The sequence below is a fragment of the Eptatretus burgeri genome, chromosome 6 (assembly GCF_056783735.1).
Source record: "Eptatretus burgeri isolate ZD-2024b chromosome 6, Ebu_testis_v1, whole genome shotgun sequence".
NCBI classification, from domain to species: Eukaryota; Metazoa; Chordata; class Myxini; order Myxiniformes; family Myxinidae; genus Eptatretus; species Eptatretus burgeri.
In genome coordinates, this window is record NC_140966.1 from 61,230,277 (window position 1) to 61,254,686 (window position 24,410).

The 24,410-nt window shown below is 43.4% G+C and overlaps 1 protein-coding gene across 4 annotated transcripts in view; it reads right to left on the reverse strand.

Moving 5' to 3' along the window:
* Nucleotides 1–24,410, reverse strand: part of LOC147024916 (phosphoglucomutase-like protein 5) — a 121,861-nt gene that overhangs the window by 92,667 nt on the left and 4,784 nt on the right. For all 4 annotated transcript variants that reach the window (XM_085885316.1, XM_085885317.1, XM_085885320.1 and 1 more), the window contains exon 2: nt 11,168–11,330. In XM_085885316.1, the coding sequence (XP_085741442.1) occupies nt 11,168–11,330 (163 nt within the window). The remainder of the gene's footprint in view (nt 1–11,167; nt 11,331–24,410) is intronic.

Consider the following 24,410-nt stretch of genomic DNA (forward strand, 5'->3'; position numbering starts at 1 on the left):
ACCCCCCGATCCTTGCCAAATCGGCTCAGCCGAGCGCACCCGACATGGCCCAGCTATGCCCCATGCTGGCGGGAATGAACGCGAATATGCAACAAATGCAAAATGAAATGAAGGCGAATTTAAAAGAAGAAATGAAAGAAATGCAGGGTGAGGTGCAGCAAATAAGCCGAAGCCTGCAGGCGGGCACAGCGATAATGTTGGCAATAACAGGGGGAGCTCAAAATGGCGACACCACGTGTGGGAGCGAACGAGCTGGAGGGGAGTGCAACGGCTGTCAGGCCCGCAATGGAGGCGTGTGAGGAGGAAATAATTTTGCAGACGTGTTGGGCGAGAAGTGTAAAGGTGACGGAGAAAGTGACGGTGACACAGAGGGAAAAACTAAATGGGGAGACCGAAACGTGTGAGACGAGACACGAGGTGACGACAAAGGAAATAAAAATAGTGGAGACACGGGAGATGGGAACGGTAAAGGAGAGACTACATGATGAAGACGGGGGTAAAGATGAGCACACACACACACGGAGTTAGTGGAGGACAATGGGGGCGAGCTTGCGGAGCGTGTAGGGACCCGGTGCGAGCAGCTGGATAGCCTCCTCCAGGAACGAGGGGAGGGATGCCCCCTTGAGGCGACTCACGACCAGGCGGGTTCGGTCGTGCCAAGCAGAGTCGAGGGGAGGAGTGCTGCGAACAGGTGCACGCCGAGCTTGGGGGGTATAGAGACCCCGGAACCCCTTGTGGTGGCACTAATCCCCAGTGTGGTTGTCCCGGTGTGTGTGGTGAAAGGTGTGAGCGCGCCTCCGTGTGTGAGTGGTGTGGTGGCAAGTGTGCCGAAGTGCGTGCCTCCCAGCACGCCGTGCGTGGAACAAACCACGGGAGTGAGTGAAAGGCCGCGAGTGAGTGGAGCCACGTGTGCGAGGGAGGTGGCATGCGTGAGTGAACGGCCGAGTGTGAGAGGGACAGCGTGTGTGAGGTCACGGTATGTGATATATAGTTTGTGCAGTTAAAAACAAAACATTCTGTCCAACTGCTGCAATGCGACTTCCTTCTTCCACAAGTGCTCATACAAAACGTTACCTGAAACTACAATATATATATATATATATATATATATATATATATATATATATATATATATATATATATATATATATATATATATATATATATACACACATATATTGTTGCAGCCACGGGTACTGAGACACCAGCTTGTCACTCAGGGGGATTAATACCCAGTTGTCCTCGGAAGAGCCAGACCTGGGACCACCGCTCACAATTAACGTTGTGGTACGGTGGGTTGTTTTAGAACCATGAACACCACCCAGTCAACCACGAGTTTCAGTGTCCACCGTCTAAGTATTCCGCTTAACTAGAGGTCACGTGTTTACCTGAGCGGGGAGCGCGCCCTCGGCAAAGCACCAATGTTATCTCAATTAGATCTTAATTAGGGCGGCCGACCGTTTTAACCGCTGGTGCGTGCAGACTATTTTTGGTCAAATCTGTGGTAATTACCTCCCAGTCTATCTCGGTTCGGACAATGCAAGACCAATGGAAGTAAAGGACAAACACGGACAGGTTGGAAGTCAATAAATGATTTATTAATAATAAAATTAATAAATAAAAAGGACTTTATTTTCTGAGGTTAATAAATGAATAAGTTTCAAAGCAACCGAAATGAATAATTACTCAGGCAAAATCAATCAAAATGCCAGGGAAGAGACAGAGAGCAGATGCTTATCAGGGGGTTAACTTACTTACACCTAAACACAGACAAGGGTACCCAGCAGATCATTCGGGGGTAGGGGTGGGGGAGAAGAGTCATCTCGCTCACCAGAGAGTAGTTGTCCGTGAAGTGAAAACGTCCTGAAATGTGTGCGTGCATGTCACGTCCGTCGCCAGCACCCAGCCTTGCCGTGCACCCTCTCGCAAACAGCCTTGAACGCCAGTCGATGTCTGGGAGGGCATCGAGATCGTCTGTCGTGGGTTTCGACCCTGGTGCTGCGACACGGGCAGCTCCTCACACTTCCCGAAAATGGTGACGTCCAGTGACCCACACGGTCCGTCGGTGACTGACCCGCACCTCACACGTTGGTGACCGACCCGTGCCTCACTCGTCGGCGCTGCTCACACCCGCACGCGCACCAAACACTCGCTTGCTCAAGCACTGGGAAGGAAGAATTGTCTCGTTGTTGGCACTGGTCAGACACCCACACGCGCACCACACGCTCACTTGCTCACTTGCGGGCTTGCATGCTTCCTCGCTTGCACGCTTCCTCTCTGGCTCTCTTCTTCCCTCACGCACTTCAATTCTCGCTTCCTCTTTGACTCGCTTGCCCTCTTGCTTTGTTCTCCTCAGAACGGACCTCCAATTCATTTTAATATATGTGGCCCATCTGGGCGGGCGCAGAGTCCCCCCAAAGCTCACCCCGCCCCACTTGCGCACGGTTACCATGATGACCTGTGCACTCTCAAAAAAGGCGGGCACTCTCAAAAAAGGCGGGCGCCAGCGCTTGTGCAAGAAATGTGTAAAAACGTGTCTGTCGTAAAGGAAAAAAAAAGCTTCCCATAAGAGAGGGGATCTATTCTTTACCCTTCTCAATGCATCACATTTAAAATCCCATTAGACATGGGGATGGGCTTAATCTGAACATGCATTTAAGGAAATAACTGTCTGAGGACCTGGATGTGTGGATGCATTCATCAGACTGGATTCTGAAATCCGAAACAATATATATATATATATATATATATATATATATATATATATATATATATATATATATATATATATATATATATATATATATATATATATATATATATATCGACTCCTCCCATGCTCCTCTCGTCGAAGTATCTGCAGAAAGCAACCATGAAAGGCTACCCAAAGTAAGTCCATTGCTGTTTCAAACCTTTCCCGGAGTTCTTCAACATCTACAAAGATGTGCACATATAGTACACACATGAGAATCAGCCCCAAAGCAATACAGCCCCTCAGCTGCCAGACTGGTTTCATTGCGAGTTGGTGAATCATCAGCGACAGCACAGACAGAAATGCATACCAACAAGGCTCCCAAGCATGTAGCATGAATAAACGTCAAAAGCAGTCAACATAAAAACGAAGACTCACCTACATCTTTCACCTGTGAATGGAGGGAATAATCAATTAGCTCTCACCTAATCAATAAACCCAGGTTGCTTGGATTATATAAGTAAATGGACTCCTCCTATGCTATTCCAGCTGAAGAAGCTGCATATAGCATCCATGAAAGGCTACCAAAGGTAAGCCCTTTGTTGTTTCAAACCCTTACCAGAATTCCACCACAGCTATAAAGACGTTGACAAATCGTACATACATGAGAATCCCAAAGCTTCACACCCCCTCAGCTGCCGGACTGGTTTTCTCACTTGTGGGTGAATCATCAGCAACAGTGCAGACAGATATGCATAACAATGAGGCTCCCACACGCATGTACTATGTGTGATATATGCAGCTTCTTCAGCTGAAAGAGCATGGGAGAAGTGCATTTATTTATATAATCCTAGCTACCTGGGTTTAATTGATTAGGTGAGAGTGAATTGGTTATTCCCTCGATTCACAGGTCTCGGTCTCTCTCGGTCTCTCTCGGTCTCTCTCTCTCTCTCTCTCTCTCTCTCTCTCTCTCTCTCTCTCTCTCTCTCTCTCTCTCTCTCTCTCTCTCTCTCTCTCTCTCTCTCTCTCTCTCTCTCTCTCTCTCTCTCTCTCTCTCGATCCCCACCCTCTTCCTCGACCCCCTCCCTCCTACAGCATATAGCGGCATGTGGTGAGGCGTTGCTCACCCCTCCCCCCTCCCAATTCCTCGCTCTCTCCCACCTTGCTCCCAAGCCTGGTGTTGGCTTAACGGTTAAAGTGGTGGCTTGGGATCCGAGGGCCCTGAGTCCGAGCTCCATTTCCCACTAAATTAACACCAGGGGGTTGACTCAGCCTATCATCCTTCCGCGGTCGGCAAAATGAGCACCAGTATACTAGTAATAGGGGCACTGCATCAGTGGCATAGCCACACCCCTAACCAATGATACAACCAGCAGTCAAAAAGGCAGCACATGATGGGAACCTTGCCCCCTTCCTTGCTCCCCCACCCCTCATTCTTCTCACTCCCCTCCCTCCTCTTTCTCCCATCCCACCCCTCTCTCCCCTCCTCTTCGAATTCCCATCAGCGAAGCGACGGGTGGTATTTTCTCGTTATAAATATACCATTAAAATGTAAGAAACGTGTTCGAGCCATCTGCCTCCTATGTGTGGGCCGTCAATTTTGGCTCATCTGGGCAACTTTGGGGAATGTCGATGAGTAATAATTGAACGCAGTGCAGTCGAAGATAGAAACCGTTCGGCTGTTTCCTGTGATAAAGGATCCCGGCGCTGAGGCATACTGTATAAATGGAGCCTCAGAAGTGACAATATATTTGATGAAGTGGATTGTAAAAGATCTTTATCGATCTGATGAAGTGGATTGTGCTTGTATTCTACAAGCAGCAAAACAACAAGGAATACCACCAACAAATAAAAGGACTTCTAGTTCCATGTCCAATCACGTCTGACTGGTTTGAGCAGTTCCTCCCTTCATCTTATCTGCTAAGTTTCCCAGACCAGATGTGTTATGTTTTACTGTTATATTTTCATTCCTGTGTTGCTGGTCATGTTTACATCCAATTTTCCATGTCAAATTGTATGTAGTTGTGTTGAATTGTCGAATTTTTGTTCCTGTGAAAGTCCGACCTGCTCGCCTTCGGCCCAGCGAGTCAGCATGTTGCTTCTGTTTCTGCTTTGGCCCCATGTGCTTCGTTTTTTGCTTGTATTCTCCCAAGTATAGTCATTTCTGATCCTTCAGCTTGATCATTTTCCCCTCCTGGCTCCCAAAATGTATGACATAAACACCAAAAGCTCTTCTTCACTCCCCCACCAACTCGATCTGTCATGCATAGTTCTTCCTTCATTCTCTATCCCTTCCCTTTTTCAATATCCCCTTTAAAAGCTCTTCATAATGTTAAAAAACAAAAACACTTAAAATGCCCCACTCTCCTCCAAACTTCATCAGGAACAACCCATGCATAATTCTTCTTCATCACAATCTCTTCCTCTTCTTCTTTTTCACACGATAAGCTTGCTCCAGTTATCTCCGGAATCAATCTAGTCGCTCTACACTGAACCCTCTCTGTGGCAGTTGTGTCCTTCCTCCGATGTGGTGACCAAAACTGTACACATTCTCAAGTGTGAGTCACAAGTCCCAGGACACGGTTTTTACTGCTTGTACAAGATTTGTTTGTACCATCCATTCACTTTGTTTTCCTTTTTTTTTTATCAGATAATACAAATAATACATTAAACCAAGATGGCAGACACCAATCAATTTACAATGGAAGAGAGGCTGGTAGCAGTGGTGTGGTACCACAAGAGGAGAAACACAAACAAAGATATAAACAAATCTCTTGTACACGCAGCGAAAACCATGTCGTGGGACTTACGGTTCACCCTGTAGGTAAGACCTCACTAAATTTATATAGTGTTCACACTACCTTTTAAAAAATAGTTTATCCATGCAACCTAAAACCCTGTTAGCATCTTGTGTGCTTTCTATTTATCCCCCATACGAATAGACCCCTAAAACAGCATCTCGTGTACCTGCTGCAACCAATAACCCTGTGCCAGGCAGCTTTACCTGTCGCTGCCTGGCACAGTGCTGTCCACTCACCTCCTACATCTATTTCCATCCCCATATCCTTTTCCTGTGTGACATACTCGAACACTGTCTCTTGCATTATGTAATCTCTATTTTCATCTTTCTTAAGCATAGTGTTGGCTTAGTGGTTCGGGTGGCTGGTGTGGGACCGTTGGGTCCTGAGTTCAAGCCTCTGTTGGCTGTTGAATTAACAGTTAGCTGTTGAATTAACACAAGGTGGGGTTGACTCAGCCTGTCATCCTTCTGAGGTTGGCAAAATGAGTACCGGTTTACTGCGGTATATAACCATTTGGGGTAACCTGTGTTGGAGTGGTGACCCATCCAGGACTGCACTCCTTGCTCATGAAAATGCCTCGGCACCTTTATGGTGTGAAAAGAATGATATTATATTTTCATTTTTCTTACCCATCTCCAGCACCTTACGTTTCTTTAAACTGCATCTTCCAATCTTTTGCCCAATCTTTGAAAGAATCGAGATTTTCCCTGAATCTGATCACCCCTCTCTCTGCTATCTAACTTGCTTCCAGGCTATGCATCATCGACAAGTTTAGAGAGCAAGCTCTTAACGCCACTGTCCAAAATATTTATAAAACTTATGAATGATAACGGTCTGAGTACTGACCCCTGAGGTACCCCATGACTTAATCCTCATAGCCATACATCGGCCCACTCAGAGCTGCTCTTTCCTTTCCATAACGAAGACAGTTTCCAACCCAGTTCGTTACCCGACGAGCCCTCCTCATCTTCGTTTACAACATCCGATGTGACCCCAACAAGCTGTTAAAGATATCCACCAACACCACACTTATATACTCTGCCATCTCCCTCAACACTCTTGGATGTATATTACCTGGTCCTGGAGCTTTATCATAGTTCAATTTTTCTGGCTGTTTTTTCACTTCCTGTCTTCCTCCTTGGATCACTTGTGAACACTCCTCTTAAAACCCTTTCCTTACCCCTTACATACTTAAAAAATGCTTTGCTGTTGTGTTTTTTTTAATATTATTGGCTTTGTCCTTTTCATATTCTCATTTGGCCTCCCAAGTTATTTTCTTAACTAGCCTCTGTTTACTCCTATACTGAAGTGAGTCAGACTCTATGAATGCCTTCTGCTCACTTTTAATTACAATGCATACCTCCCTGCTTCATCATCATTGGCTCTTTCTGCCTCATACCATTACACCTCATTGGAATATACTTACTCTGCACCCCACACGTTTGCTCCTTGAGGTTTGCCCATTTCTCCAATGCAGACCACCCACTCATTAACTCCACCCAATCTAAAGTTACCAAATCACTTCTCATAGCCTCAAAGTTTGCCCTCCAAAAATCCAACAGCCTTACACCGCTATACCAAACTCCACATCTCAACAATCGAGTTACACTTACTACATTGTGGTCGTCTGTCCCCAGATGTTCTCCCACTTCCCCCTCCACCATATTGGAATCATTACTTAAAACGAGGTCCAACACTGCACTCCCCCTCGTGGGCTTTTCTCCAAACTGGGTTAAAAAGCAATCTTGGACAAGAGATAGAAAGTCCTCACACGCTCTGTCTTTCCCCTGTTTTTGGACCAATCATTCCATGGTAAATTAAAACCCCCACTCTTCCCTCATCACATGCCTTTATAAATCCTTTATGTGCCCCTTTTTCCTGCAATTTGCTCACACTTGGAGCCCTGTAAAAGCATCCCACAAGTATATTACTACTCTTGCAATCTCTATTCCTTATCCACACAGTATCATTCATCATCTACATTATACACTAAATACACTCATTATGATCAAGCAGGGAACCCCACAAACCCCTACCCCCACACCACTTCTCCAACCACAGGTTCACATCCGTTGCTTCACTAAAGAAATCTGTACAAACTCCCACCCTTTAGTATAATCCCTAAAAAGTATCACTTCACACCCCAAATCCTTCAAAAATTTCCTGAAAAACTCATACTCAACCTGTTCTTCAAAGGTTCCAAATAGACCCTCTCCACACCGTTATCCTCCACAGGCACCATCACCAATATTCCAGACCCGCAGACCAACAAAATTTCATCCAACATTTCATCAATATCCCTTACCCCCACCCCTCTGAAACAAAACAAACTCTATTTTTATATATTTGTGACAAAATGGGGAGTCCACATGCTCAATACTCTCATCCCTAACAAAAAATATCTCCCTGGCCACCGTCCCTTTCCTTCCAATCCGATGCCCACACATATGCACCACCGCCCCCATAATCCGCACTGCAATCCTTGTGCACATTCACAGGCCTCCCCTCACTTCCTGCACCCGCAGCCCTCTCAACACCGACTGCAACCCCAATGCCATCTCCCTCGTTTGAACCCCCCACCCCCTCAACCACAACACCACTACTTGCACAGCCTGCTACCTCACCTTCACCCACAATCTCACACACCCATCACATACACTCTGTCACCCACCCCTCCACACCTCCAATGCCAGCAGCTTATTCCATACTCCCATCATCACCAGCACCCTCTGCACCCCTTGTACCACCTACACCTGCTGTGCCACCCACACTCCCAACAAAGCATATCCCTGTCATAAACACCTACAACAAATTATCTCTGGTAACGACGTGTGACATGGCACTAGCTACGACAATACAAACTAATTTTCTTTCTAACTTTTGACGTGTTTACATTAAAAAACAAGTGGTGCCAGGCACAACAAATCCCGCCCATTTAAGGCATAAAGTTATTTTGGGGATCAAACTTAAATTTGATACATTCTTAACCTGAATGTTGATTATAAGGAATATAATAAGGAATATTTTAATCTTAGTTTGAAGTCAATTAAACCATTTTTGACGAAGTTATGATCGAAAAAATATTTTGATCTTTTTTTTATGACCTTGACTTTTGATCCAATTGGACCCAAAAGTTAATGGAGTCGTCCAAGGTTCATTGCCCACCTGTGGATTAACTTTGTTAGTGTTTGCTCAAGCCGTTTTGCCGCAAAGTTGCTAACAGACAGGCAGACAAATAAACAAACAGACAAACAAACCAGACAATTACAATATCCCGCTCCCTCCCTCCGGGGGGGGGGGGGGATAAAAATACTATATCTGTGTACTCTGAAATGAAGAGCTCATTCTGATCATGAATTATTGATTCACTTGAATTATTTATTTGCTTGCAGACTGCAAGCACACTCCACTTCATCAAATATATAAAGCTTTGAGGGGGTGGGGCGAGGGTAAGGCTATGAGAGGGGGGTGGGGTTCGGGGGAAGCTTTCATGGGTTGGGGTGAGGTGGAAGCAAAAAGAGGGGACAAGTGGAAAGATGCTGAGGAGGGGGACATATCGAAGTGGTGTGGTTGGAAGGACATAGGCTTAGTCGGAGATGTGTAGGAGGGTACTGACATGGAGGGGTTCGACACCACTAAAGGACGTGAAGGGGATTTGATTGTCATGACCAGAGACAACATCTGCAAACTGGACTTCTCAAGATTCCCAAACTGGATATATGGAGACAAAGATCATGGGATGGGTGGAAATAATTATTTTTGAAGGCACGGAGGAAGGTGGTGATGTCGCGATGTGAGGAAGGTTGATGGACCAAGCGTTCAGACGAGAGATGGGTTTGGAAAATAATCCTTGTGAAGACGAGGAATATATCGTGACGAAGAAGAACAGGGAGTGCTCATCAAGGAGAAATAAGGAAAGTGAAGCATTTTAAAATGTATTCAAAACCTTTTAAAGGCAGAAGGAAGAAGCATGTAATTAAATCAATATTCAGTTTGAAGATATTGAGAAAAAGGAAGCGATAAGGAATCCCGTACAGGAAATACAGGCAGAAGATGCTTGCAGACTGCAAGCACAGACCGGGAGAGCGAGCGTGCTTGCATCGCGCCTTTGCGCTTCACAGGAAAGACCCACACAACACTTACACTCTTATCCCTTCTCCAGTGCTTGCGTTCCTGAATCTGCTGTGATACGATTCATGTTAAGATAACTAAGATCCTGTTCCAGCAAGTTAAACACGCTGTCCAGTCGTCTCTGTCTTTTGATTGCAATTTACCTCCTCTGTCCCCATCCCAGTATTTACGTATTAAACCCGTTTGCTTTTAAACAAGTTGCTGTGTATTTTGAGCCGTGGTTCCGTCCTCCAGCGCGTGTAAACAGCCGCGGAGCGAAGGTAGTAGAGAAACACATCATGGAACGGTAGTACAGTGAAAGTAGTAAAACAACAGCTTCGCGGTGGATTATCCGTATGTGCACAATTTCACCTCTGGTGTGTTTGGAGAGAATTCTCTGATGGTCTCATGTTACCTGTCAAGTAGGCTGAGTGTAAATTAGTGGGGCATGTGTGCAGACTGCAAGCAGATACTGGGGTGCACCCTATGTGCAAATCAATTAATCATCAATCATGAATTGTGCTCCACATAGAGCGCCGGTGCTTCCGAAGCAGTTTCTATGGCTAGGGTTACAATTCTGGATGGGTCGCCACTGACACAGGAAGTCAGGGCAGGAATTTGGAATTTAGCTGGGGTGCTGGTGACAGCTTGCCTACTCCTCGCAAAAGACACCGTGGGATCTTTAATGTCTACCAACTAAAGTTTAAATTCCTGACTTGATGACAAACACAATACAGTGCAGTAGAAGAGTCTATTTGGCACATTTTCAGCCGATGAGGTAATGAAAAAAACAGGTCTGTTTACGATTGTTTTGGGCTAACACTGTCCACAGTTCATAAAGAAGAATGTTTACGACTTTCAACCACTGTAAAATGTCCATAAATGAAAAAAACCCAAAGACACTTCTTTAATCATACCGCCATCGAACCAAAAAGCACCAAGGCCCTTTGGGGAGAGAGAGTGCCTGTGTAAGATAATGTGACATGCCATTGTCTTTAGTCACATGACCCTCCTTGAACAAAAGTGATGCTCCACAGACTTTCGTTTGCAGATATTTTTGTTTATGGACATTTATGGACAGTTTTGTTTTTGTTTTTTTTTCCTGTAATCATGGCTTCAAGTTATATCAGTAAGCAAAATTGCCCATCTCGAAAGCACGAAATATTTATATCAGTTTGTGAGCAAATCAGTCAGTCAGTGTGTAAATGCAAAACGATGTGTGTACATATATATATATGACACACACACACACACACACACACACACACACACACACACACACACACACACACACACACACACACACACACACACACACACACACTCTCTCTCTCTCTGTATATCTTATGCAAAAAGAGATGAAAATTTTTGCCAAAGTTAAACACCTGTAATATTCGATTGAAATCAAAAATACCTGACACGCTATTATCCTCCCATTGACAACATCAAGCTGCACAAATTTCACCTATTTCCCCTTCTTAAATCAATTTTCCACTGATACACTGATCTCTGCAAAACAGTTAATCAACTGTTGTGATACGCGTCTTATAGAATCAACCATCACCTCCATTAGAAATGTTGAACTTGATACCGAAATCTCCGCCAATTCCACCCGGGTGACGGCAGGCTGTAAGGATGATCCCTCCAATAGCCTTGACCTTGCGAATTATGCAGGAGACAGTTGGCGTCGACAGTAGACCATGCTGACCCACCACCAGCCTGCCCACCTATGTAGACAGGCATGTATCATTTATAATTCACCCAGTCTCATTACTGTGCTATTATCCTCAAATACACTCACATTTGACACTGATTGATGTGATTACGAAAGCATGATTTTAAATATGGAATATTTGATTGCTGTCCAGATACAAGAGTAGACAACAGTATAACACTGTCCCTTCCAATCATCAATAATTACTTGGAAAGAAGTGGGGGTGGGGAGAGAGAGAGAGGGAGAGAGAGAGAGAGACGCAGAGAGACAGACAGAGGCAGACAGAGAGCACCATGATATGAAAAGGGAGGGTAATGTTCAGATATAATTACTCAAAGTAAAATATGCCTCGTTTCCATGTCTCAGTCAATGCGGAGTGAAAACCCAGGTTCAGGCTGATCTGGGTTTTCCAATACATTATGTAATTACAATCAATCTGAGTTGAGGGAAAAGCTCCCGTTTCCATTCAATGTGAATTCTAACAGGCGGTTCTTACAAAAGGCTAGTGATGTTATTTCCCCCCCCCCCCCCCCATGCACTGCTGAGCAATTGGGAAACAGAGGCTTTGGTCACAAGGTCTAGATATGGATTAAATGATGAGACTCACTCATCACTTAATTTGATTGGTTAGTGTTATGACGAACTTCCATCCACCCTGCTTCAGCATACTTTGTGAAATGGGTTTGGAAGGAATCAGGACCAGATAGAATTGCCAGCTACAGCAGGCTAGGTAATTAACATGGAAATGCAGTTTCAGGGAGAGCCAGGTTTCCAACCCAGATTGACTAATGCAGGGAAATGAGGCAATAGTTTGATAATATTATACTGAAAGAAAAATAGCTGGTAAATGGAATTCATTATGTTTGAAATGTATCGTCTCAATGTCACGTCTTGCTTTCCTTTACCATCAATTGACCCATTTGTGTTCTGTCAATAATCCATTGTTATACAGGTGTGAAGGCTTCTGGAAGAGCTGAATGCCAGAGGAATGAGAATTCACACCTTGATGGTGAGGCAGAGGAGGACAAGCAGGTACTGTACTCTCACAGGATGCTGGAGTCTCAAGCTCACAGTGGGTGGAAATGCTCAATCTCATGGTGAATGACAGCTTTGTGGGGTGTGAGTATGGACATCAATTTTAAAAAAGGTTCTTATTACCTCCGCCACCAAAGGTGAAGGAGGTTATGTTTTCACCCCTTTCTGTCTGTTTGTCTGTTTGTGTACAGGATGTCTTAAAAAGTTGTGGACAGATTCGGACGAAACTTGGAGGACAGGTCGGGTGTGTGGCGAGGTAGAATTTATTCGATTTTGGTGAAGATCCGAATCAGGATATGGATACTATAAATATTTAATTTTTAAAGTGATTCTTCACCACTATGCCTGGTGTTGGCTTAATGGTTAGGGTGGTGGGCTTGGGATCCGAGGATCCTGAGTTCAAATCCCACTCGGCTGTTGAATTAATACCAGGTGGGGTTGACTCTGCCTGTCATCCTTCCGAGGTCGGCAAAATGAGTGCCAGCATGCTGGTATCCTGTGTCGGAGTGGCGACCCGTCCAGAATTGTACCCAATAGCCAAGGAGACTGCTTAGGCAGCACCAACGCTCTGCACAGAGTATGGTCCCAGTGGATGGATTCACCATTGAGAGATAGGGCCAAAAACGATATAGTACTGTATAGCATATTTCAAAAATGCATTGGGCCCGATATGTTCTCGTGGATCAGGCATTACGTGTTGGAGGTATGCGCTCTACCGAGTGCCCTTCTCGTTTGTTTTTGAATTTAGCTTGTTGTTTTGTATGCAGCCTATGGCTACTGATTGCATCATTTTCTTAAAGCCAACACTAGGCATGTGAATTTAACTGAGGTCAACTTAATTGACAAGAATGCTGTTTTCACATCTTCTTTTTTAAAGTTGTCAGATCGAAGCTCATGGAAGAGCGAGATGACAGAGCATAATAAGGCAACAAACTGGCAGTGGCACAATGATTGGCGACGAGCAGAGGAACGAAAGAACAGGAAAGAGAGAGAGATGGGGAGGAAATACTGCAACCTGGGTTGGGTGAGCTTGGGTTAATGGGGGGACAAAGTATGGTGGGTAAGGATGGGGGATGACTTGAAATGGCTTGCACCTCTTGCTTGAAGCCCTGGAAATAAGTGTCAGATAGAAGAACCACAGGAAGGTTGTTCCACAGAGAAGAGAAGCAAGGAACAAAAGAGTTGAGGTATGCAGTCAGCCTGGATTTTGGGAAGTTTAACCAGGAGGAGGTTATGGAAAGAAACTGAAAATCTTGAAGTTGTTGAGGATGGTCAGGGGGCTGAGAGAGCAGAGGAAGCTTGACCGTGAGGAGAGAGGGGGTAAAAACATATAAACAACTGACTTGCATGCAATATACAAGAAACAGACGTCCTTCGGCCTCATCGTGGGAAATGCCAATAATGTTGAGAGCTTTAGATTTCACAGATTCCATATTCCATTTCTTATTGCAATGATGAGAACTTTAGATTTTAACTCAATGTTTAAATCTAATGTGTAATTCTGCCATATGTAAATGCATACACAATGTCTCAATGTCATGATGAGAGTTTTAGATTTCAACTTCTCACCAAGCCTCTTGAATAAGTTCAGCCACTCAAACTTGGGTCTCACTCTCAGCCATGATCTTTCGTGAGCAAATCAAATTTCAAAGTTGGCCACCATGCCAGTCCGACTGGGTATCCTCCGTCATGTTAAGTCCGTCCTTGACACACCTGAACTCCGATCCACCGACTACAAGGCTTTCATGCACAGCTTCATGGAGTACTCCTTTCCCCTCTGAGCGGGTGGCTCACCTTGCTCAGCTTGCCACCATGGAAATCAAGGCCTTCAAAATCATTGGAATCTCCCTTGATGAAGCTGGGTATATGGGCCTATCACTTTGCCATCACTGACAGGTCAGTGGTCTCTCTCTCTCTCTCTCTCTCTGTCTTCCTCCACCTCCTTTTTGGTCTTTCACCCTCTGCCCTCTTCTTCCTTTGTCACTCCACCCCCCCCCCTCGTTATCTGCAGTGTGCATGTGGTCCACCAACAACCCTCTTCTCGTGAAACTCCAAAAATCCAAAATCACTGCTCACCTCCACTCATTTGTTCCTATTTTTCCCCACCTGTGGAACCACCTTCCATACTCTCTTCAATCTCATCCTTCCCTCCAGGTCTTTAAGACAGCTGTTCACCACCATCTCAGATCATCCCCAATCCAAAACCATGATGTTTTCTACACCCATTAAACAACTCCCCCCCCCCCCCAATTTTTTTTTTGTTATGTATCCATCTTGTCCACCCCTTGCATTCTCCTCTACCCCTCAGCATTACCCGCATCTCTTGTTTGTCTGTCTCCATCGATTTTCTCTGTTGGCCCTGCTGTTGGCATTCCCCCCTTTTCTTCATGCTGTTTCTTTTGTTATATTGCATCCTGATGCATTTTCTGTTCTTGCTCTTCCACGAGCCTTGACTGTTCACAAAAAAGGTCCTTCCATGTGCAAGCAAGATCATGAAATCCATAACTCTAACACATCCAATGTCTACTCCACATTGGGATAACTGATTTAATCAATAGGTGTATGCAATAAGCTGCTAATAACATGCCCTCTCATTTATTATTTCCTTTAAAGCTGGCTTCCTTTAAGGAAGCATTTGTAACGAACCCATCTGATATGGTTTACATCAACAACCTCATCACATCTTTGGTGAACACCCTCTATAAAAAAAAACAAGAAAAGAGCAATCAGAGATTGCGGACCCTCACCAGGACTTGTTTTGTGTTGTGTATTTTGTGAGGTGTTTGTGTATTGGTGTGTTACATAATTAAGAATAGATTTAATTAGAACTGTCACTATATAACTGCTGGCAGTGATGACCGGATAATAAAATGTCCCGCGTTGATGCAACCCTGCTTTGATTGGACAACTGACCCTGACCCATGACGTTTTTTAAAATTATTATGACAACTAGATCATAATTGTGAAGTTTCACATCGATTGATTGAGCGATTCAAGATAAATCGTTTTTTTTTTTTAAGATTTTCGCTCAATCCAATATGGCTGCTAGACCATGTGACATCAATTATTCGTGAATACCCTGGTATCCCCAAGACTTGGGGAACATTTGTGTGAAGTTTCTCCTCGATCTGTCCAGCCATTCTTGAGAAGATTTTAAAAAGTGGTTTTAGGGTAAAACCAACATGGCTGCCAAACCATGTGACCGATGATGTCAAATGTGTGAACCTTTTGTTCCTCGTGGATAGGCGGTCATATTTGTAAAGTTTCGCCTTGATCTGTTCAGCCATTTCAGAAGAAGATTTTTGAAGGTTAAAAAAAAATAATAAAGATGGCTGCCAAATCACGTAACCAATGACATCATCAAAAAAAATTCCGTGTACCATTTTATTCATAGTTGACCCTCAAAAATTTTCATAATGATTAGATGAAGCATTCTACGTATGCAATTATGACATCATAATGAAGGCACCTACGATGTCATTAAAAAAAATCCCTTATTCCCCATGAAGAGTACTTGCCATGTGCCAAGTTTCAATTTTTTCCTTTGTGCGGTTTCAAAGATACAGATGTGCAAAGTTTTTCCATTTTTCCAACATGGCTGCCACACCACGTGACCTATGACATCATAATTACAACAAGAAGCGAATACTTTGATATCGCGCGGCTGGGGGCAGTAAAAGTCGAGGTTAAGAATGATGAAATAATTTTGCAGTTATAAAATTTAAATGTAGACACGGTGAATTAGCATGCATGATGGGAAGAGTTGTGACGTTGGACAAATTTATATTTATAGCCCTCAGATGAAAGGGACGTACGCGGCCAAAAGTGTGACAGAAGACGTGACAGAAGACACAGGACAGAATAGCCAATTATATAACAGCGCGATGTCGCCACGCTGAAATAAAAATTATACTTGAGTTGTTGCTCCTCTGATGAAAATTTCAACTCGATCCGACAAGCGATTGCAGAGAAAAACACTGAACTTCTGTGCTGAGAAACAAACAAACAAATGAAAAATCACTCATAGAGTGACAACTTGGCGAAACGTCATGGCACTTGGTGGAGCACATGCCTCCGCCAGCCTGAATAGTTTACATTTTGTATGTCATTGATAGGTCGGATCTGAATCCGGACCTTCACTAAAATCGAATCGGCTTGTTCTTGTCACCTAACCAACTCATCCACCTAGTTTTGCCATAACTCATCCACAACTTTTTGAAATATCATGCTTTACATAGTTTTTGGCCCCATCTCTCAATGGTTAAGAATCATTAAAAAAATTCTCGTATCCAGATCCGGATTCGGATCTTCACCAAAATCGAATCAATTAGTCCTATTCACACACCCAACATGCCCACCAAGTTTAATCCAAATCCATCCACAACTTTTCGAGATATGCAGTATCATTTTTTGCCCCATCTCTCAATGATGAAGAATCACTTAAAAATTAAATAATCCTCGTATCTGGATCTGGATTCAGATCTTCACCAGAGTTGAATCAATTCATTCTAGTGGCACTCGCAATCTGCCCACCAAGTTTTGTGGGAATCCATCCATAACCTTTTGAGATATCGTGCTATATGTCGTTTTTGGCCCGATCTCTCAATGGTGAAGAATCACTTAAAAACTAAATAATTCTCGTATCTGGTTCTGGATTTAGATCTTCACCAAAATTGAATCCATTCGTCCTTGTCACACACCCAACCTGCCCACCAAGTTTCGTCGGAATCCATCCATAACCTTTTGAGATATCGTGCTATATGTCGTTTTTGGCCCGATCTCTCAATGGTGAAGAATCACTTAAAAACTAAATAATTCTCGTATCTGGTTCTGGATTTAGATCTTCACCAAAATTGAATCCATTCGTCCTTGTCACACACCCAACCTGCCCACCAAGTTTCATCGGAATCCATCCATAACCTTTTGAGATATCGTGCTATATGTCGTTTTTGGCCCGATCTCTCAATGGTGAAGAATCACTTAAAAACTAAATAATTCTCGTATCTGGTTCTGGATGCAGATCTTCACCAAAATTGAATCCATTCGTCCTTGTCACACACCCAACCTGCCCACCAAGTTTCATCGGAATCCATCCATATCCTTTTGAGATATCGTGCTATATGTTGTTTTTGGCCCGATCTCTCAATGGTGAAGAATCACTTTAAAATTCCCGTATCTGGCTCCTGATTCGGATCTTCACCAAAAATTTGCGTTGCCATCATTGGCGAGTCAGCTACACACACAAAAATTTTTCTGAACAATTGCTTGAAAACTGTGACCAAAAATCAAGTGGCAAACAAACAGACAAAGACAAACACAGACAGACAAATGCTGCAGACCAACATACCTGGCAAAAAAATTTTTTTCACCAAGTAACAAATGGACCCAAATGCAATACCCTCTCCTTCGACGAGGGAAATTACTTCTGTATTTTATGAGTACTGTGCTGTAACTATAAGAACGCATCAGCATTACTTATTTTGAAGAAGAAGAAAAAAAATCAGGACCCACTCATTTATTTAAACAACTAGTGGGACCGTTGGTCCACTGGACCAAATTTTCATGGGTCTTCACAGCCTTGTAACATACCCACCTGTTGTACTGCTTGAGCATGAGCTTGCCTTTCACCAAGCCCAGATGTGTGTGGGCCACGGCGGGGCTTATATGTTCGTTATGATTATTACCAAGTCATACTGGGGTTATTAATGGTGTTGATATCAGTAATAATTAATGTATGCCTTGTTACAATGTTATCATTGTTTTTGAAATTTATTTTGTAATTAGAATGCCATGCCATGGTAGAAGGACATAATCAGCTGCTCCATACACCTTAACATGGTGTGATTTTAAAACATAGGGATTCTCTGGATTCTTTGAAGTTAAGGCCCGGTCACACCTTGACGTTTTAGCCAGCGATGGCAACGTATTAAAATGTATGTAAAACGCTGGCTTGCGTTGAACTTTTGATATTTTTTTTTAAGATTCGGACGTATTCATAGCGACTTGGTCTTATGTATAACGCATTGGTAACGGACACAGAACGTTTCCTTGTGTTATAGATAACTTATACCAACGAATGCTGAACCTGTTGTCGGCCTACACAACCGATGCCCAACGATAGTCTAACTCAGGCATAGCGCGTTGCACGCATCGCCGACGATGTCGTGACGTAGCCTATTAAAAGGCTGACGCACAACAATTCGAATCATAACTGCCGTAGAAATGGAAGTGTCAACATCGCGGTCACACCTTGGCGATCTTGCCAGCGTATGCCGACGTAACAAAAAGTGTGTCTAAAACGTTGGGGCACGTCAAATACGGTATGAGTAAGTTTGGTATGCGCAAGTAGAACGCTAAATACGCTATCATAAGTTGTAGTAAGTAGAGTACGTCAAGAAATTTTGAACATGTTCAAAATTTTACGACGTACTCTGCGTATGACACACGTTCCGCATGCGATGGGGATAAGTTTTACACACGATATGTGGACGCTTACACACGTCCACAAAGGCTACTTATAAGCTACTCATAAGTCGAAACACGTCGCGGTAATGTCTTTTTTACGCGAAACTTATTTCTAACTTATGTTTGACGTGCTTTGAACCAATTCTTTACGTAGTCCCAACACACATCGACGTATGTAGACGTATTCCAATGACGTCTTCCGGTCGACAAAAAAAATAAATGAACGTGTTTCTAGCTTACAACTGCCATATAAAGACGTGTTCCCAGCGGTTTTGGGAATTGGTATATAAAAATGGTGTTCATAAAAGGGGAACCCAACAGTGTTTTCGAGTCCTTTTTGAGTCGATGTCCATGTCAGCAGTAACAGTATCAGTATCAGTATCAGTATCAGTATTAGTATAAGTAGTAGTTTGTTCATGTTGGCAGTAGTAGGTGGGTGTGAGGGGGAGGGTGTGGGTTATGATGGATCCTCCTTGCGTCCGCGTGTCCACGGGTAGGTTCATACGCTGCCACTCAACGATTTAAATGGCTGCATCTCCACTATTGAAAGTAGACGCTTGCGCTCAACAATTGGATTTTTTTTACACTCAACGACTTTTAAACGGTACCACTCAGCTAGTTTCATTGTTTACAATGAACGATTTAAATTGCTGTCACTCGCCTTTGTTTTTTTTTGTTTTGTTTTTTTGACGCTGGGGTTTTGAAATTTGAAGCGTTTCTTCTGAACGTGTTAAAACGCTCAAACTCGACTATTTTAAATAGACGCTGCCGATGGACAATTGGAATCATAGCCAAGCTAGACATCGAAGTGTGAACATCCTCGTCATGCCAAAGAAAAGTTTGAAGAATGCTGCAAATAAGTGTCCTGGCTGTGGCCGTGGACGCTGACGCAAGGACGATCCATTATACCGACGTCTTTCAGCCTATGAGTAACTTAAAAGTAACGTCTGTCGATGTGTGGCAACGATCGCGTAACGTGCCAACAACACGTTAATCATAGGTTAGAAATAAGTTTCGGGTACGCTAAACATTACCTCGGCGTGTCTCAACTTATGATTAACTTACAAGTAGCATGTGTTGACGTCTGTCAACGATCGCAGACCGTGCCTACAACTTGTGGCCAGCGTAGCGGAACGTCTGAGTCATACGCCGGCATACGTCGTGAAATTTCAAGCATGAAAAAATTTGAGGACAACCAAAAAGTACAACGTTTAAAGCCAACGTACAACGACGTATGGCAGTGTTTTTCAGCGTGCTCTCAATGTTATCAAAACTTACCCATAACGTATTCAACATGTGCCAGCGTTTTAGAAAAAAATTAAAAAAAATCGGCATACGTTGGCTAAAACGTCAAGGTGTGACCAGGCCTTTACTTCACTGAATCAACTCAGAAGATCATGATGATCATTTCAGTGTATCATACTCCACATCAGAATGCTCCAGTAGAACTCCACAAAAACCATGACACACACACACACACACACACACACACACACACACACACACACACACACACACACACACACACACACACACACACACACACACACACACACACACACACACACGTCCATTTATAGGAGATCATCATATCGACTCGAGCAACAATGTGTACATATGCGTATTACATGCATGACAAGGACATTAGGTGATATTGTTGCGGGGCCGGACGTCGCCCGCGAGCACGACCGCGAGATGGAGCTGCAGCATCAGCTCGACCAATCGCCCGGAATGTATAGGTCGTCGCCCTTGATAACTCCGGAGCCGACAGGTCCTCTATCGGACCAAAGTTCGCCAATGAGGTTGACCACGTGGGGTAGGGTCGATTGCCAATTTCAATTTACCTAAATACCCACGTGGTCCAACTACCGGGGAAATTCACCCTCGGCCGACTTTGTCCGAATCGAGTCGCGACCGCCGACTCGGATCCGGCATAAAGAGCGGAATTACCAAAGTCACGCCGGACCAAATGACAATTTACCAGCTTGAACAGCCGTACTAATTCTCAATCACGAGTCATGTCAAACCAAAGAAAGAATGGACGCGAACGAGCTGAATACATTTAACAAATGGGGGTTTATTTATACAATTGGTGGGGAATGAGGGAAGCACGTAAGGCAGAGCTAAACCGAATAATAGAAATGAAAATACAAATATATACAGCAAAAGCACTTAACAGTTTTACTACTTACCAGACGGGCCCACGGACACACACACGCACACACACACACCCAAAGAATCGGACCAATTGGTCTTTATTTGGATCTCCAGCCCATAGGACAGTCTGGCTGAAGATCAGGGTAACTGGCTACCTGGCTGCGAGTGCACGGCTGGCGTCCACTCCTTCCTGGAGCTCCGGTCACCCAAGGACGGACTAGTGCAGCCGAACCCAGTTGAGGTGAGTTGAGGTGATCACCCAAGCTCGCGATCATTCGGAGGAGGAGGCGGACGAGGACCAGGACTGACGACGAGGAGGACTGTGGCAAAATCTCTCCTCTGAAAATCTCTTCTCTCCCGACCGGCCGTCTGCGCCCTTATTTCCTCGTCCCCCGCGCAGGGGGGGTCTCCGCCCTCCCCGCTGCACACCGATTGGTCGAGGGCCACCGCGCGGCTCTTCCCTGAACTCCGCCTTCTTCCAAAGGACCGCCCCTCCAACAGGAAGTTGAGCAACATGGTTCTGCGTGGGCTTCGCCCACCAAACAGCCAGAGGAAGTGTATTCTGCGTGGCCTCCACCCACGCACACGCTAACACGCACGTGAGCGATGGCGTTCGTGGCAAGAAGCGAGATGAAGGTAAAACAATGCTGGCACTGTTGTAGTTGTTGGTGGTGTAAAAATAATTAAAAGAAAACCTGACTATTAAAATAACTTCACAGCGAATGAACATTTAACCACCCACTAGACAAGGGAAAGGAAGCTATCTATAAACACACATACTTACCAATATAACTGATCTATAGGAACCTGGATGTCTATGTGCTCATGGTTTCCAGATTCGCAACAATATTAGTTTACTTTAAAATAGATTACAAGGACAGCAAGACAACCACTCACTTGGCAAGTCCTATTGTCCTAACTATTGCCTCTCCAAAATGATCAGCTGGTAATTCCTATGATCTCCCATTACAATCTACATATAAGTAAATATTTTGGGAATTCAATGGGTACAGACACATTATGCCTATTACTTTTTACTGCAGTAAAGTCAATTTCCTCTGTACTTAATATATACCCAGTGTGAGCTCGACTGTCTGTAAATGACCTCTCTCCAGTTCCACAGGTTGCAAGTGCTTGTTGACCAGCTCACACCTTGCAAGTCTCCATGTGTTCAGGCTGTCTCTTTCCCTTCTGTACTATGTTTATTTTATTGCTCTGTTTGTTGAACAATCTCCCTTCTTATATCCAGTTCCATTTTTCGTTGAAGTTTTCAAGTTGGCGTTGTACCATTGCCACTACCTTTGTCAAGGTTCATTTTTCTCTGAAACCTTTTCCCACTTCCTATGACCTTTTTGTCAGTAAAATGTCCCCTTGTTATTTGATACACATCTGATCTGACTGTAAACCCCATGTCCTTAGTTACCTCTTGCAGGAGTAACTACAATCCACGTACAAACAGAATCAAACTCTCACAATATTACAAACAATGAATTTAATGTTGATTTTCTGCCTCCATCGCTTTGTAATGGTCTGCATGTTGAATTGCCAGTTTATTTTTTGGAGTACAATTCTGCAAAATGAACAACTGTTGGTTCTAAAATGAACCCGCTGGACCACAATTACTGGAGAACTGTTTTCTTTAAATTACTTTTTGCCAAAATCAAAGAATCCATTTTCCATAATTAAAGAGGAAGCGAGTAAAGAATTTGGAAGAGTCAACCAGCACAGTGGCAACCACAGCAGTTCCAGGGTCATTGTCCGACGGCATGGCCATTAAGCTCCCCTACCACCACCCGTGTCTTTGTCTCACTGTGCATCTGATTTCGGCCTTCTTATGTGTTGTACTCTCTGAGGATCTTTGTTGCGCTTCCGCACCTCGTGGGATACATGGTCTAGGAATGTACATGGTACAAGTGTTTGTGAGTATATTTAACATGGCACACAAATCAGTCAGAGAGGCCCATAGGATTAATTCCTGCCAATTGTAACATTCGGATCCTTGAAGGGAAAACTACAGTGGGATTGCTACAAACAGGACTCATTTCTTCTGACAAACACACATTCCTACCATACTTTCGGCCACCTTTTTGGTGTCGCATTTCAACCAAATGCCGCTGAAAATAAATCTCTGGTTTGTGAAACAGCTGCTGAAGAACAGCAGGAAGTATTTTTGTGGATGTAATGCTCTTCATGTGACAGTTTTATCCCTACAATGTCTATAAAGCTCATTGAGGAGCTTGTAAATATATTACATGGAGGCCAAGATCATAAGGAAACATCACGGTACTTTGACATGAATTGCAGAGGAAATCAACAAATCAAAACAGATGTAGGAGATTTGAACCTGGGATGTGAACATTTGGAGTTGCGGTGTTCAGATGGGAACACCAAACAGGGCAACCCAACTATGATATTGAATAATTAGCCCAAGTTATTCAGTAAATAATTAAATACGTTTTATTGGTTAAACAGGATTGTATTGTGCATGCTTCTGAAAGAAACCCACCATGTACAAGGCATGGCTAATCGCCAAAGAGAGCCACAAACTTTAATCATTCATGAAACGACTAATGAATGATTAATGAAATAATCAATATTCAAAGTAATAAATATTCTTTAATATCCAGTTTCTATATTTGACCACAACACCCTTCCTTATATTACATTCTTCCATGAGCTGAGAGTTTGTTGAGAACCCCCCCCCCCCAAAAAAAAAAACAAGAGAAAACTACAACTCCCCTCCAAGCTCCATTGTTTCTCTGCTCACTTATCCCTCCATACCAGCAAATAACTTTCTTCAATTAAAAAATTACAACGATAACAATAATAACGACAGAGTTCAGAGAACACTTCACCGCATGCAGTGTTCATGTATATAATTCAATTTAAATAAAATAATAATTTTAAAGGTCACTAGACGACCCATGAACCCGTTGGGTTCCCGTTGTGACAGCGGTTGATAAAAAAAAATCATTTCAAAAAAAAATAAAAAGATACCTCCAGTGAACTATGTCACTGAGGTTGTTTGCATTGATCAAATAATCCCGAAGAGTTGTTGACTGAATCGGGAATTGATTTTTTAATAATTTTTTTCATTGCCCGATTTGAACGAAACTTGATACTGCACGTCAATGTGAAAAAAAAACGGAGAAATGAAAGTCGAAGAAATTATTGTGCGTAATCTTCTAAACACAATTATATTTATTAATCAACACAAAAGTATTAGATCAAAATGGCAATGTTTATTTTATGCTTAAAAATAAATCGTTCTTTGTCTGATACTAAATGTTTGAGATTTTAAAATAAATCATTTCAAGAAAATAAAAAGATAGCTCCAGCAAACTATACCGCATAGGTTGTTTGCATTGATCAAATTCTCCCGAAGAGTACTTGACTGAATCGGGAATTGATTTTTTTATAATTTTTTCGGTGCCGG